The following is a 14565-nucleotide window of genomic DNA, read 5'->3' on the forward strand; positions in this document are numbered from 1 at the left end:
TTAAAAGAGACAGTTCACCCCAAAATCCAAAATAAGTATTTTCCTCTTACATGTAGTGCATATTTACATATAGCAGAACTTATCACTGTCAACGTCAGCTTTATTTGTCAAAATCAAAGATTTCTTCAAATATTGTGCGAGGCTCTGTGACCTCCTCCTCCTCCTCCTCCTCCTCCACAACAGCAGATCCCTTCACCTGCTGCTCCTCACCTTCTACCTCGACCCAGGTCACTCCTCCACCTCCAAACGGCCACTCCAACTCCTTCACCACACTCTCCACCTTACCCATTGGAGTCGCAGCCATCTCTTCAGGCTGTAAAGTCGTCCTCCATTCAGTCACCTTTCTAGTAGATTGTGGTGCTGTTGGTGTAGTTGTTGTTTTTGTTGTGGTGGAAACAGTCTTCCTCTTTGGGGCTGGTGTGGGTTTCACTTTTCGCTCTATGGTCCATGGCCTGCTGCTGATTATTTTGGTCACTGGAAAATGTTGAATATTTGATATTAGAATACAAAAACAGAAGCAATTAAACAATAAACAAACACAATAAATAATTAATAAATACAATTAAAAGTAAAACAAGCTAGAATGGCACTCAGAGTGCGTACCTTAACAGAGGTCCAACAGACCACTTTAATTCACACATTCATAGATACCAACCATCTAAATATGCCAGATCCATGCACTTTTTCATGAGAAAGTGAAGAAAATGCCATATCTGGCCGCGTTAAAGAATTCGAGAATATATTCTGGATCCATCCCTTTATCTGGATCCACAACAAAAGTTAACAGGGTCTATTCTGAGCCGAGACCCATCCACCATCCAAGTTATGGGGAAATAGTTTTTGTGCAAGTCTGCTAACGAACAAGCAAACAAATAAATGGGCATTGGTGAAAACATAACCTCCTTGGTGAAGGGAAAAAAAACAACTAACGAGATGTTTTATTTTGGAAAATGAGGGAAGCAAAGACTCACCTGTGGATGCAGCTGAGCTGCAGTCGGAGTCGCAGCACCTGCACACTGAGTCTGCTCCATACAGCTCAACCCATCTGAGAAAAACAGTTAAGAAGACCTGATCCTTTTTTTGTAAAGAATTGTACAGCACATTTAAACCTTTTAGGTCTCATTCCAATATCTTTAAGAAAAAAAACCCTGAACCTTCTTGCTTTTGTATCGTAGTTACAGGACTTGGCTGTAGGTGTTGGGGTAGAACTGCCCACAGACATGCTGCAGTGCATGTAGAGCTGCTACAGGAGATCAGATCACAAGATTTCCCGTCAGTTTTTGAGCACGGTATTAAAACAAATACCAAACAATATATAGCAAAGAAATTAGAAAGGCTGCAAAAAAAAAAAACAATCGTAAAAAACACTTACAAATTACAATACTTCTTAAAGCATCTCTGCTCACCTGGCCTGTCATTCCCTTGAACAGGAAGGCATCCACAGAGAATCTCACAGCATTGGTTTTGTATGGGATGAATCTGGAGCGACTGTCCTTACTTTCAACCATACACCTTTACCAGAGGGAGACAAAACCTGAGTATAACATATGCTTTTTTTTTTTATACGTATCTGTTTCTTGTGACAATAAATCTCAAGGTGTCCAGTTGGTGCGAGAGTGAGGTGTTTATTACCCAAAGTTTTTCACGACTGGAAATTGAGGCGTGGAGGTGTGGGACTTCTCGGGAGTCGCGTAACACAAGTGGACATACAGTCTTTCATCTTGGGACATGGACGGAGCCTCGGCCTCAAAGTACATGGGCTTCCCTAGCGCGTACTGATCTGACGGGAAAAGCCTTTCCCACTGAGCTGACGGACAGAAGGAAACAGTCAAGACAGCAAGAACAGCAGCAGCGGCAAGATTCGATTCAAAAGGACTTTGTCATTAGTTGTTAGTGGTCATAGGACCTAATGAATAGTTGTCCATTGTTATTTTTTACTGGATGGGACCATTAAAGGGAGAAGGCCATGAATGCATTTTCCAAAAACACTGAAAACATTGTTTCATCAATTCTTAAACTCTTAATGTTTTTTAAGACTTTTGAGAAGACACAGAACTGAGTTGGGGCTGATAATAACATGTTTTTGCAGGTTTTACCATTTCGTGGAGTCAGAATGAATTTTGCTCCCGTCTTCATTGGTTTAAAGATCTTACGCATCTGCATCTTTGGTGTGTAGCCAATTTTGTAGGAGTATTGGTACCTAAACAGTTAAATACATTAACCAGATTTTAAAAAGAAGTGTTAATACAGTATTCGATGTTATAAAGAAGTGCTTTACGTTGCAAATTCAGCGCGGGTCTTACCTGTTATAATAACATACGACCTGCATGGTGAAGGGCACCGCTCGCCTGATTGGTCCTTGGAGTCTCAGTGGGTCATATTGTAGTGTGTTTGTATAGACCACCTGGTTGTTACTTATCTGCAAAACACAATTAGCTAAATTAGAAATTTGAATACTAATGCATATATGAAAAAAGTAGTATAAAAGCCTTTTGTGGCTCCAGAGGAAGCTGCATGTAATCTGTTAAATTGCTTCCAGTGATGTCACTAAGTGGCTAAGTTGCATTGTGGGTAATGTAGATGCTATTGTTTGAAAAGCAGTCCTATAAGACTAAAAAGAGCAAATGATCAAAATCGATACAGCAGAACCAGAGATGTCACCTTTTTCATTCCACGCATTTGTCTTCTTTTTGAAAACCTGAGGCCTACATTACCCACAATGCAATTTAAGCACTGAGTGTCATCACTGGAGGCAATTTATCAGATTAAAAGGCAGCTTCCCCTGAAGCTACAAAATCCATGGTACTACTTTTTTATGCAGTAGTACTCCCAAAGACCTGGAAACACACCTTAATGTGTAAAAAAAAAACTTACATTTAAGAGACTGTTTCTATCATTTTCACAGGTAGGATTTATCCTCTGGGAACCATGAATGTCTGTACCAAATTTGGTGACAATCCATCAAATATATGTTGAGATATTTCAGTTCAGGCCAAAATTTAGACCAAGATTTCCACCCCTGGATCCACAGCATTAGCATTAGCTTGTTGCTAGTTAGCATGAGAAGGCTTTAAACTCACCGTGCGCTCAGTCCCACACGAGCCAAGGTCATATTCAAAATAAATGTACTCTGCAGTAGATTTACTGGCTTGGCATGTCCCCAGCTTGACCCGAGAAAGTGGCTCCCCGGTTCCCAAAACGCTCCTCTGCACCTGCACTAGTATTTTCCTCAGCTCGCACGAAGTCTTTACGGAAACACCCGACACGCCGGGCGGACCGGTGTTCGCCCGAACCGGGAGCAGGACTTCCCTGACGGGCTCGGGTAAAGGCTCCTGCCCGGTGCCTCTGGCTGGAGAGAAGTGCTCCTTCTCCAGCAGCGGCATCCTCGAGTCCACAAACGCGGGGAGGTTCAGGTACGGCGGCGGCAGAGTCGGTGTTTCTCTCCGGGGAACTTTTCTCATCACCTGGGTGGTTTGATTTGAAGCCCCGGAGGTTGGTGTTGCTCCTCCATCAGCGGAGGAAAACAGCGGCAACGTGAGAAACAGTAGAAGGTAAACCATGCCCGGAAGTTTAATTTGTGTTTTAAAGCTGAAACTTAACATTTTAGATGAAGAAGTATCATCGCTGATGATTTAATCCTCAGTTGGAGCCAAATCAAAAGCACCTGGTGGTTAAAAAGAGGCAGAAAGAAACAAAATGGCGCCGCTCACTGGTTGTTTCATGAAGAACAACTTGATGGCACAAGTTGTCCTGATTTATAAAAGTGTATTGTTGATGCTTTTCCTAGTGTAATTATTATTATCACGTATTATTTTCTCCTCTGTAGGAGCCAGAATCAACAGCACTTTGTTTAAAAGGAAGCAGAAAGAAACAAAATGGCGCCGCTAATGGCTTGTTTCCTGAAAAACAACTTGATGGCACAAGTTGCCCTGCTTTTAACAAGTGTATTGGTAATCTTTATCCTAGCTCAACCATTTATGTATTATTATTATCATTATCATTATCATTATTATTATTATTATTATTATTATTATTATTATTATTATTATTATTGTTTTACCATTGATTAGTTCCTCCCCAGTTGGGACCAAATCATCAGCACTTGTTGTTTAAAGGAGAGCAGAAAGAAACAAAATGGCGCCGCTCTCTGGTTGCTTCATGAAAAACAGCTTAATGTCACAAGTTGTCCTGGTTTTAACTAGTGTATTGTTGATTTTTTTTTTTTTAATCCTAGCTCAGTTAATTCAACGAGTAAAACAGCAAGTGTGTTGATATCTCTTTATTGTATAGTGCATTATCATCCGAACAGAGATATAACTAATGTATGTGACACTGGTGCTTTTCTTGTTATGATTACTTATATTAATACCTGCTGATAGACTATATTATAGTAGATTAGTACAATTTTGACATGAGCATAATACAAAACAAACATACAAAAAAATACATTTATATGCTCAAACAAAAACAAGCGGTCTAATGTATATTTTCATATACAATTCTCTCAACACAAATAAAATTACTCTTAAACAGCATGGTAATGCATGCAACATAATAAGACTCTCTTCTCAGGGCTTTCACCTAATAATCATTTGAGTTATGCTCATATTTTACACAGATTGCATGAGTTTGATGACACAATAGTACATGTCATTAATTCTGTTGGCCAGTGAGCACAAGCGTTGCCTGTAATATACAGGTCAGGTCGAGTCTGGTCCCCTTTATGCATTCACTCCGGCCATGAGGAGGCTCTCAGTAATAGATTACCCACCAGTATAGTCTGAAATGATATTGTTTTAAGTTCAGTAAACTCGTAATGAATGGCTGTAAACAATGAATTGACAGAAACATTTTACTGTCATTCTGTCTCCTTGACTGAGGCAAGATTCAAGACTGTTTTTAAACACACAAATCAATCAATTATTTCAGATTTTGAGCACAAATTTGTAAAAATCCATGTTAGTGAGCACTTCTCCTTTACCAAAATAATCCATCCTCCTGACAGGTGTGTCATACCAAGATGCTGATTAAACAACATGATGAGTGAGCATCTGATGTCCAAATGTGCAGTTTTATCACACAACACAACGCCACAGATGTTGCAACGCTCAGTTCACGGGTTACAGCTCTACAGCTTGAGCTGATGGTGGACATCCCTGCAGCCAACGTGCTACTTGCTCAAGACTTGCAACATCTGTGACATTGTGTAATAAAACGCCACATTTTAGAGTCGCCTTTTATTGTGATCGGTACAAAGAACACCTGTGCATTATTCATGTTGTCTACTCAGCATCTTGATATGCCACCCCTGTCACGTGGATGGATTAGTGTGGTAAAGGAGGGCTCACTGACATGGATTTGAACAAATTTGTGTTCAAAAATCAGAGAGAAACGATTCTTTTGCTTCAACTTGTCAAAAATGGGAGCAAAAACAAAACTTTTTTCATACCCTCTTAGAAAAAGTTGACTGATGATTGGATAGAGGTAGTTTATTTGATCAAAGTTTGCATAAAATTACTAAATCATGGGGACATAAACTAAACACTCCTCCCCACACTCTCCCCTCCAGCTCTGGGTCTGCAGTAATTGGAGAAAAAATATTATTTTTCCATCTCACACTTGAGGTAAAAGAAAGCACAGATTAGTGCAAGGCTACTAAAAGGAAGTTAACTACAATGTCAGTCCATTAGAGGGCAGGAAAAGCAACTCTGCTTCAAAGTAGTTCTCTACATTGCTTCATTCACCAAATTGAGTATGAAATGAGTAGTGTGAGTAATGTGGCAGTCCAGTAGGAGGTAGCGGGTGTTGCAGCTCTGTTGCACAGATGCGTGTTGCAGCATTCATTGGTGAAGGTGAAGTTGAGCCCCATGGTGTATTTTTCACCCGTGACTCCGCACAGGGAAGGCAGGATGCAGCTTTTCTCATACAGCACCACACGGAAGTCTCCTGAAAGTCAGTAGAGTAAAGTTCAATAGAAACATCAGTTTGTAAGAGACTTGCAAAGAAAAAAAAAAATCAACCACACTGACTCATCTCAAACGGTGCACAGAAACATCTTTCTCAGTTCTTTTTCTCAGTTTTGATTAATTTAAATTTTGTTCAGTGACATGAGGCGCCCTCACCTTTCTCGCCCACAGCTCTGCTGGACAGACAGACCTGCATGGGTGGACACTTCAGAGGGAATCTGATACAGTCCAGAGGTGAGATGGCGGGGAACACACAGGTGTAACAGAAGAGGGGAACTGAGGGACAGACATGTTGGTTAAAACTGAAAAAAAATCTTGTAAGGTTTTAGTTTTGCAGAGGAGCTGAGTGACATCACGAATAAGATCCAAAACACGATGACAAAAACCGTCTCATTGAAATGTGTTGCTGGCATCAAATTCAGAATAATGTTATGTTTAAAACAAAAAACAATGAAGTTGATGAGGTGAAACATTACACACCTTGTCTTTGTACTGAGTGTATGCCAATCAGATTTAGCAAATCATCATATTTTGTACACACTGTCCCAACTTTTTCAGAATCTGGGTTGTATATCATGAGTATAATTTGCCGTTACAGTTATATAACTGTTATGTAAGTAAATCAATTAATTAAATTGAATTGCAGTCCAACAGTCCCCTTTTGTTCTCTTCCTAGATACCGTGCAGTTACATGAATGAATGAATACGCCTGATTTCTCACAACGTTAAAGGAAGTGAGAAAAACTTCCTGGATCCGTCCCTTTATCCAGATCAACATGAAAGGTTATTGGGGTCTATTCTGGGCCGAGACCCATCCCCCATCCAAGTTTCATGGTAATCCATTAGGTAGTTTTTGTGTAATCTTGCTGACAAACCAACAAGTGAACACTAGAGAAAAAATGACCTCCTTGGTGGAGGTAAGAATAACAGAAAGCTTCACTGTTGACACAAAAAGTGTATTTGCTAAAGCTGAAGCAATTAGTTGACTAATTGGCATACATTTTTATAATCATTTAATTGTTTCAGTAACCTTTCAAGCCAAAAATATGCTGGTTCCAGCTTCTCAAATGTGAGGATTTTCTGTTTTCTTTATATTAAATTGAATATGTTTCTGTTTTTGACTGTTAGTCAGACAAAATAGGACATTTGAATATTTAACCATGGGCTCAATGAAATTATGATGTGCAAATTGGCACCATGTCTAACATTTTATAGACCAAATGGTTCATTTGATCGAGAAAATAATGAGCAGATTGATCAGTGAAAAAAATAATTGTTAGTTGCAGCCCTACTGTTAGCTACTGCAGCAAAAGCAATTCACAATAACATCTTTTCTATTGGCAGCAGCACATATTCTACATTCATACACTCAAAGAAACACACAGGCACACACACTTATGTCTTGTTCACTTACCCACAGCTGGTAGTAAACAAAGAAGAAGCAGAGGGCAAACCAGCTTCGACATTACTGATTGTTTCTGTGTCACAGGGATGAAGTATTCTTGCAGCTCAGTTCTTCAGCTCGTCTCTTTCTGGTTGTCTTTCTAGAACAAACCAGCTGCCTTTGTCTCGATCACAAGAAACCCGTTTAAGTCAGTCAGTTTCAGATCAGCTCTATCCGGGGTTTCTCAGCTTCTTGGCCAGTCCAGCTGCAGACATCTGACGGTAAAGGTCTTCTAGTTGCACTGATATGCTGTTAATTAACTCCAGGAATCTCCACACCCCGACACTTATGATTCAATTAGGATGTGAGCTTCTCGGTGACAGCCCTGATGTTACAGCGCCGCGGAGGCTCACTGTCCTGCAGAGAATAGCCCCATTCAGGTTTAAGAGAATCAATAGGGCTTTGTCCAGTTTAGGGTGAAATCTAAATATGTTATATCTTGTGTTTTTATACAGAGTGGAAAGGCATGTGGTGTGTATGAAAGTAAAACAGGGCAGGTCTATTAAATCATGTCTTATCTCCTAATGAAAGACGTTGAGTTTGGTGGGATGGATGTCAAGTGACCTGCAGTCCCATGACTGGAACTCTGAAAAGGAGGCAGGAGCAGTGTTTATTCACAGGTCTTTAAAGCAGTTTTTTCCTTAAGATAAACTCAGATACTTTGGTTTAATACGTAGATTCAGGGTTTTCAATGAGAAATCTGATCATGTTGTTAGATAAGATAATCATATTAGACACTACCACATCTCCATCCACTGTTTTCAATCTTATAGACGGCCATTGTTATATCAAGATGATGTTTTGTTGCAGTAAAGATAACTAACCCTGACCCAGTTAAAATGGTTATGGCAAATAAATCGTGGCATTTCATTTATCACTTACTTTGGAAAGAGTTTACTGCCTCAGGGAAATTAAGGTTTCATCAGTTCATTCTTTTAATGGTCTATTAAAAGTCATTTTATAACGCTTTACTGCATTTGTCTAAGTTACCCGAGCTCAGGAAGTGAGAGTCTTGCACATTAGTTTGTACACTTTTTTAACTTTTATTAAATTTTAGTGTTTAAAATGTCATTGCACAGTGTACAGGTCAGTGCAGAAACAAACACTATGTGGCCAAAAGTATACGGACATCTGCACATTATACCCATAAGTGATGGTGGAGTATTTTTCCATCTGAAAACATTATCTGCTGCTGCAGCAGCCTCCACTCTCCTGGTTTCAGGCTTTTCACAAGATTTTGGAGCCTGGCTGCAGGGATTTCCCATTCAGCCACAAGAGCAGTAATGAGATCATCACAGTCCGCCATCTTGTTCATTCCAAAGCTGCCAGACGAGGTTGAGGTCAAGACTCCATGTAGGCCATTCGAGCTCTTCCACAAACTGGGAAAAACATTTCTTTATAGACCAAACTGTTGCCACAAAGCTGGAAGCACACTATTCCCTTAAAATAATATCTACATCGAGCGCCTTGGCAGTCAAATGGTTACTGCGCATGCCATGTAACCACATAGTTGTTAGTTAGATTCCAGTCGGCGGCATCTTACATGTCATTCCCCCTTCTTTAACACCTATTTCATATCTGCCTCCACTCTCAATCAGTGCAATAAAGCATGAAAATGCCAGAAAAGAATCTTTCCAGCACTTTCAGGGTAACTTAACCAAATATTTCCAGAGTCTCCAAGTGACAACATTTTTATAAATGTAAGTGTGAAAAATAAATTTAACAAAATTTGACTATACCCATAACTATCAATGTATATTGACAGTATACATATGTTTATTTTACCAGCTGTTATCATAATTCACTTTGATTGTATATTTTGATCATAATTATTTAATATAATAAATAAATATGATGACAGAAATGTTTCATTTAAATTATTGTAAGATTTAAAGTTGACGGGTGATTGTGTGAATGAAACACTTGAAAACAGTTTCCAAACTCAAGACTTTGTAGTACCCAGTATCTTCACTAGCTAAGCTAAGTGCCCAGCCAAAACCAAGCCCAAGAGTATGTCAACAGGGGTGTCGATATACATTTGGCCACACAGTTTAGCTTTTATCCCATCTAACTAATCTTGAAACTGTACATTTCGCACATGGCTGCTCCCTCTACCTCACAACACACTTAACACTATCCTCTCTCTCTACTTGCTTGCTGCAGCTCTACTGAGCATAGGACAGGGGGAGTTGGCCTCTGCGGGCCTCCTGCTGGAGGAAAGAAGGCATGGCTCTCTTGTCCACCTGCTGACGCCTCATGCGGACGACGGCTGCGTCCACATGAGCTGCCGCTCTCTTGCCATGCAGGTCATCCAGCAGCTGCAGAAAGGTGCGCTGCAGCCTCGCCAGCTCACCCTCAGAGGACGTTAGACATCGCCTCAGCACTGCACTGCCCTGAAAGACAAACAGGAAACACATGTAGCCTGGTTTGGTTTGTTTGAGACGCTCAGCAGATGAGAAAAAAAAGGTCAGTGTTAAACCACTGAATGCTTTTTTAAATATATGGTGTGAACATCTGTCGGCAAATATTTGAATACGAAGAGATTCTGGTATGCACTGTGTTTGTGTTTGTTTTCTTACTATACACGAGGAGAGAACTTGTAAGGATTGAGTGTAGAGATACAGTGGAAGGGTGAACTTCTTCTCCACACCTTGTTTATTTGCTCTAATAACCTGTTTTCAAGTGACCGTAGAACTGCAGCAAGCGATTATTTTAATTGTTGATTTATCTGACGATCTTTGTTTTCTTGATTATACCATTAGCTGTTGGGTCTATAAATTTAAGAATGTGAAATTTAGAAAATGTTGATATTTTTGCCTGTAAAAATTACTCAGACCAATTTTATTTTTTCAAAATAGCTGGTGATTAACTTAATGGTTGACAACTAATTGATTAATAACTGTATCTCCAAGTTGTTGTAAGTGTTTGTGTCTCTGTTTATCTGCAGCCCCTTACAGTTACCATGCTGACGCAGTATCTAGAGACAAGACCTTGTTGTGGTTTGGTTTACATTGGTTACGCAGACTGTGGTCTGCAGACGTGTGAGTGTGAGCTCACATAAGGTTTGTTTGTCAAACGAGGCTTTATTTAGCATAGTTTTCACCTGTTGGTACCACTTTATAACAAAGCATACTTTTATTTAAGGTCAGTTTAATGGACTGACAAATGCTTAATAAATGATTTAATAAAACTTTATACAGTAATAAATAGTTTGTAATAACAATTGTAGGTTGTAGCAAGACAAGTTTCTGTCTCCATCATTTGTGAGTGTATCTGAACACATAAATAGACATTTTGAAGCAGTAACCACCTGTATGAGATGAGCAGCCTCAGGTAACTGCGTCCCGGGGTGTCTCTGATAAACCTGCACCAGAGGCCTGTTGAGTTTCTCTCTTGACAGTATGTCACCGCTGTACTCTGGACCCTGTAGAGAGAATAACACGGTGGGAAACCATCACTTTGTGTTTGTCACTGAATCTCAGATAAATTCAATAATCCTGTTCAACATAACCACTGACCTGCGCTCTGCCGTGGCTGTGACGAATACAGTTAATTTCCCTCTGCTTGCGAAACATGGCCTGCCTGGTGGCTGCAGACATCAGAGTCAGGTTTTGCTACAAAAGACAGTTATAATTGGAAGCTTTGTTTTATTATCCTGCTGTTAAAATGATGTCGGAGTATTTCTGTATTACATGCAAAGATCTACCTGCAGACTGACTGTCTCTGCTATTTTCTTCACCAGGCCATCATTGATGGAGCGGTGAACAGCTTTCTGCATGGTGATGGCGCTGGTTAGCATCCGTCTGACGTTTTCCCTCAGTAGCTGTGACTGGTTGACTGTCAAAATGGACGTCTCTAAAACCTGTTTACATTCTGCAAGAGGACAAATTTAAACAGATGTAAAAATTGTTTCATAAACTAGATATTATGAACAGATCCGATAGGGATTTATTTAAATATATTTGTGGTTTAAAGTGATAATTTGTTAATGAAACTGTATTTTGTTTTTTCAAAATTACGCTCATTTTTCACTTCTTCTTGAGTGCTGCTTTTCTTGCTTCAACAACATGTTTGCCTGTAGGGACTGATCCGGGTCCACTTGGTGTCCTGACTGTACCTGGTGTAAACGGGCTGATGGGTTCTGTTTTGGTGAAGGTCTGAGCAGCGCTGCGGTGTCTTCCAGCAGAGCCGCTGTGAGGCAGCAGCTCCAGGACACGAGCCCTCTCACCGGCACAGTCCAGCAGCTGCCTGCTGCTCTGACCCAGGGCCTGGAAGAGACAGAGGGGGACTTAAAGAGGCTGCAGCTAACAATTAATTCCACTGCTGTTTTATTATTATGATCATTATTATGATTGTTATCACTTTATGAGCTAGGGAGGCCCCTCAGATCCTTTGGCTCTTCTCTTTTAGCTGCTCCACAAGGCAGAACTAAAACATTTGGTGATGCTGCTTGTCACTTGTAAAACTTTGAAATGCATTTTGATTTGTTTGAAAGGTGTTTAGTCTGTCGGTACAATGTCAACATGTAAGACAGAGGGAGGAAGCTGCATGTAATCAGATAAATTGCCTCCAGTTATGTCACTCAGTGCAATTTGCATTGTGGGTAATGTAGAGAGAAGGGCTGAGGTTATTGGTGCGTGACAGCTTTGGCAGTGTTGTTTTTCTTCCATCAGTCATGCCAGCAAATCACATGGAGAGACAAGTGGAGAGAAAGAGACCACGGGGGGAGGAAAATGAGTCAGCTGGTGAAGACAGAACAGTGACGTTGTGAATCACCTGTAGCTGGGTCAGTGTGTTTCTGAGTGCCCCCTCCAGATCCTGTTTCAACTGGGCCAGCTCTCTTCTCTCACACAGCAACAAGTAATCAGCACCGTCTCTGTCCTGCAGCAGAGCAGACCTGTCAGTGAACACATCTCCCCTTGATGAATGGAGCTCACAATACACAACGTAATGAATAAATCCACAGTCTGCTGTATCACTTACACCCAGGCTGGTGTTGGATATCATATTCATCAGTCATTATTGAAAGGATTTAAAAAATGATTTGATGTGAGCAGTACCTTGTCTGGATTAGTGATTTTAGGAATTTTAACACAAGTTTTATGGATGTTTGAGAAACATTACATTGCATTTTTTTGGTTGTGGTGCTGTGCAGGCGGTAAACTGCATATGTAGGTCTTTTTTATATTATAAGGCTTAGGCAGAGCACCCAAGCAGTTCTGGGTGTGCATTTGCTTCTTGGTTAAATGTGTAAACTCACCGTCTCAGCAGTGGGCGGCCTCCTGGTCCTCCCCTCCGAGCTCCTCCTGTTGACAGTCAGATCAGTCCTGAGGCTGCGCAGCATCCTCTCCAGGTGAACCCTCTCCCTCTCCAGCTTGACGCCCTCCTGCGTCACCCTGCCGGCCTGCCTGCGCAGCTGGCCCTCCACCTCCCGCACCCTCCGCATGTACTCACCAGCCACGGCAACGCTGGCTCCGGCACACTGCTCACGCAAGCTGGTAGGGGGGAACGGGGCCACGGAGGTCCTCTGGGAACCACTGGGAAACTTCAGAGGAGAGTTGGATAGCAAGATATCACATGTTTGAGTCAGAGGTGGAAAGTTGGTACATGAAATACATAAAATGCTGTGCTCAAGAACAGTTTTGAGGTACTTCAGTATTTCCATGATATACAACTTTATAAACTCTACTTCACCACATTTCCAAGTGAAATATTGCATTTTTAATACAGTACTTTTATTTAGTCTTTATTGTTATTTTGCCAAAGATATTGTTAAGTCAGTTATCATTCAATTGTCCCCACTTTTCATTTAAAGGTGCATTATGTAGTTTTTGGGAAGAAATTGTAATCACAACAGAAAGATCTTCATTTACTTTTTGATTGTTTGTTATGCTGAAACAAACTAAATAAACAAACTCTTTGTTTTCATGATTCAAACTGACATTAAAGGACAACACAATTTCATACTGTTTTACTTTGTTTATTTGTGGCGGACCCTGCCACCTTTCTGGCTTCCGACTGTGTAATGCAATTGTTATTTTCCTCTGAGAACAGCTTGTTTATTCAGTTATGGGGGAAAAAATGTATTTGTATTTGTATCATTACGTCATTAATATTGTTAATCTAATATTTCTGAGTTTGAATGTCTTCTCCACAGCTTGTGGATCAGATCTGTCATGAAAGCCTGTGTTTTGCTCACCATTGCTCCTGTAGTTTGAGGCCTCGACATCTTACTTTTGCAGGAGTCACGACTCTCTTCCCATCCCTCCTGTGTGATCTTATCTTCGGCTGTTTCCGCTGTGCTGTCTGTGAGCTTTGGGGTGAGACCGGCGGCGGCGCTGCAGCTCCGGGGCCGGCTCAAGGTCCCGGACCGCCCGGCCCGAGTCTGCCGCACCAGGCGCTCCGCTCGCCGGATGGAGCGGACCGTGCCATCGCGCCAAGACTCCGGTCCGATGGTGACGGAGCCGAGAGGCACCGACTGGACCTGCATTCCTTCACATGCACTTTCCTGCAAATAACTACTTTAATCTCAGCTGCCAGGTCTCCGGATGTCATAAATCCATCTACTTACCACTGTGAGGCATTCAGGGTCAAAACTTTGTGAGGTGTTGAGGTATCAGCTCCATAGCAACAGTTCCTGAAGTAACAAGAAACTCAAAGCTCTGCAGTAGACATGAAGACAGGGGGCACTGTCATTCAACACTGGCTTTTACAGTATTGCTATTTCAGGGTTCCTACACTTCCATTTTATTTTTTTACATTTACAATTTACGTGACACAGAGTTGAAACACATCTACAGGTTGAGTCGGCATTAAACTGTTTCGTTTAATCATCAGTACAACATTTTTAACACCGGCGTCAGAGAGGATCTGGCTTTTTGATGAAAGATAGAATCAACCACACTCTGGGAGATATGAACTACGACTCCCAGGGGGCATTTCGGCAAGAAAGCGTCGAAGTCACGCCCCTTCCGTTTTCCCTCACTGGACCTCGGTAAAAAAAACGTTTGCATGGTAGTGAATGGAGAGATAATTAATTTTTTTTATCCCGTTTGAATTGTGTCATGAATTCCACATATGATGTTTGTCAATTTAAAAGATAATTTTCCAAGTCAAGAAAGTCGCAGTTTGTCTTAAAACTAAAGAAATATAAGA

The 14565-nt window shown here is 41.0% G+C and overlaps 2 protein-coding genes across 2 annotated transcripts; both read right to left on the minus strand.

Moving 5' to 3' along the window:
• Positions 1–98: 98 nt before the first annotated feature.
• On the minus strand, positions 99–3834 carry zp3d.2 (zona pellucida glycoprotein 3d tandem duplicate 2). The gene is made up of 8 exons (XM_073485037.1): positions 3081–3834; positions 2304–2419; positions 2097–2200; positions 1633–1807; positions 1407–1512; positions 1155–1243; positions 972–1045; positions 99–474 (listed from the first exon to the last, which is right to left on the minus strand). The coding sequence occupies exons 1-8, from the start codon at positions 3600–3602 to the stop codon at positions 101–103; spliced, it is 1560 nt and encodes a 519-aa protein (XP_073341138.1). The 5' UTR covers positions 3603–3834; the 3' UTR covers positions 99–100.
• A 5738-nt stretch (positions 3835–9572) lies between these two features.
• On the minus strand, positions 9573–13368 carry tektl1 (tektin like 1). Its single transcript, XM_073485047.1, has 7 exons — positions 12671–13368; positions 12187–12291; positions 11528–11678; positions 11117–11283; positions 10929–11024; positions 10721–10834; positions 9573–9803 (listed from the first exon to the last, which is right to left on the minus strand). The coding sequence occupies exons 1-7, from the start codon at positions 13127–13129 to the stop codon at positions 9576–9578; spliced, it is 1320 nt and encodes a 439-aa protein (XP_073341148.1). The 5' UTR covers positions 13130–13368; the 3' UTR covers positions 9573–9575.
• Between the last annotated feature and the right edge of the window lie 1197 nt (positions 13369–14565).

Source organism: Pagrus major, chromosome 17, assembly GCF_040436345.1.
Source record: "Pagrus major chromosome 17, Pma_NU_1.0".
Lineage (NCBI taxonomy): Eukaryota > Metazoa > Chordata > Actinopteri > Spariformes > Sparidae > Pagrus > Pagrus major.

Coding starts and splice junctions, on each gene's coding strand:
- zp3d.2 (XM_073485037.1), bottom strand. CDS start 3,602: ATGTTAAGTTTCAGCTTTAAAACACAAATTAAACTTCCGGGCATGGTT. Junction 2,201..2,303: donor GTCGTATGTTATTATAACAG/GTAAGACCCGCG, acceptor TTAACTGTTTAG/GTACCAATACTCCTACAAAA. Junction 1,808..2,096: donor CATTCTGACTCCACGAAATG/GTAAAACCTGCA, acceptor TCTGTCCGTCAG/CTCAGTGGGAAAGGCTTTTC.
- tektl1 (XM_073485047.1), bottom strand. CDS start 13,129: ATGCAATATTTCACTTGGAAATGTGGTGAAGTAGAGTTTATAAAGTTG. Junction 11,284..11,527: donor CATCAGCCCGTTTACACCAG/GTACAGTCAGGA, acceptor GTCCTCTTGCAG/AATGTAAACAGGTTTTAGAG. Junction 10,835..10,928: donor ACAGCCACGGCAGAGCGCAG/GTCAGTGGTTAT, acceptor TTCTCTCTACAG/GGTCCAGAGTACAGCGGTGA.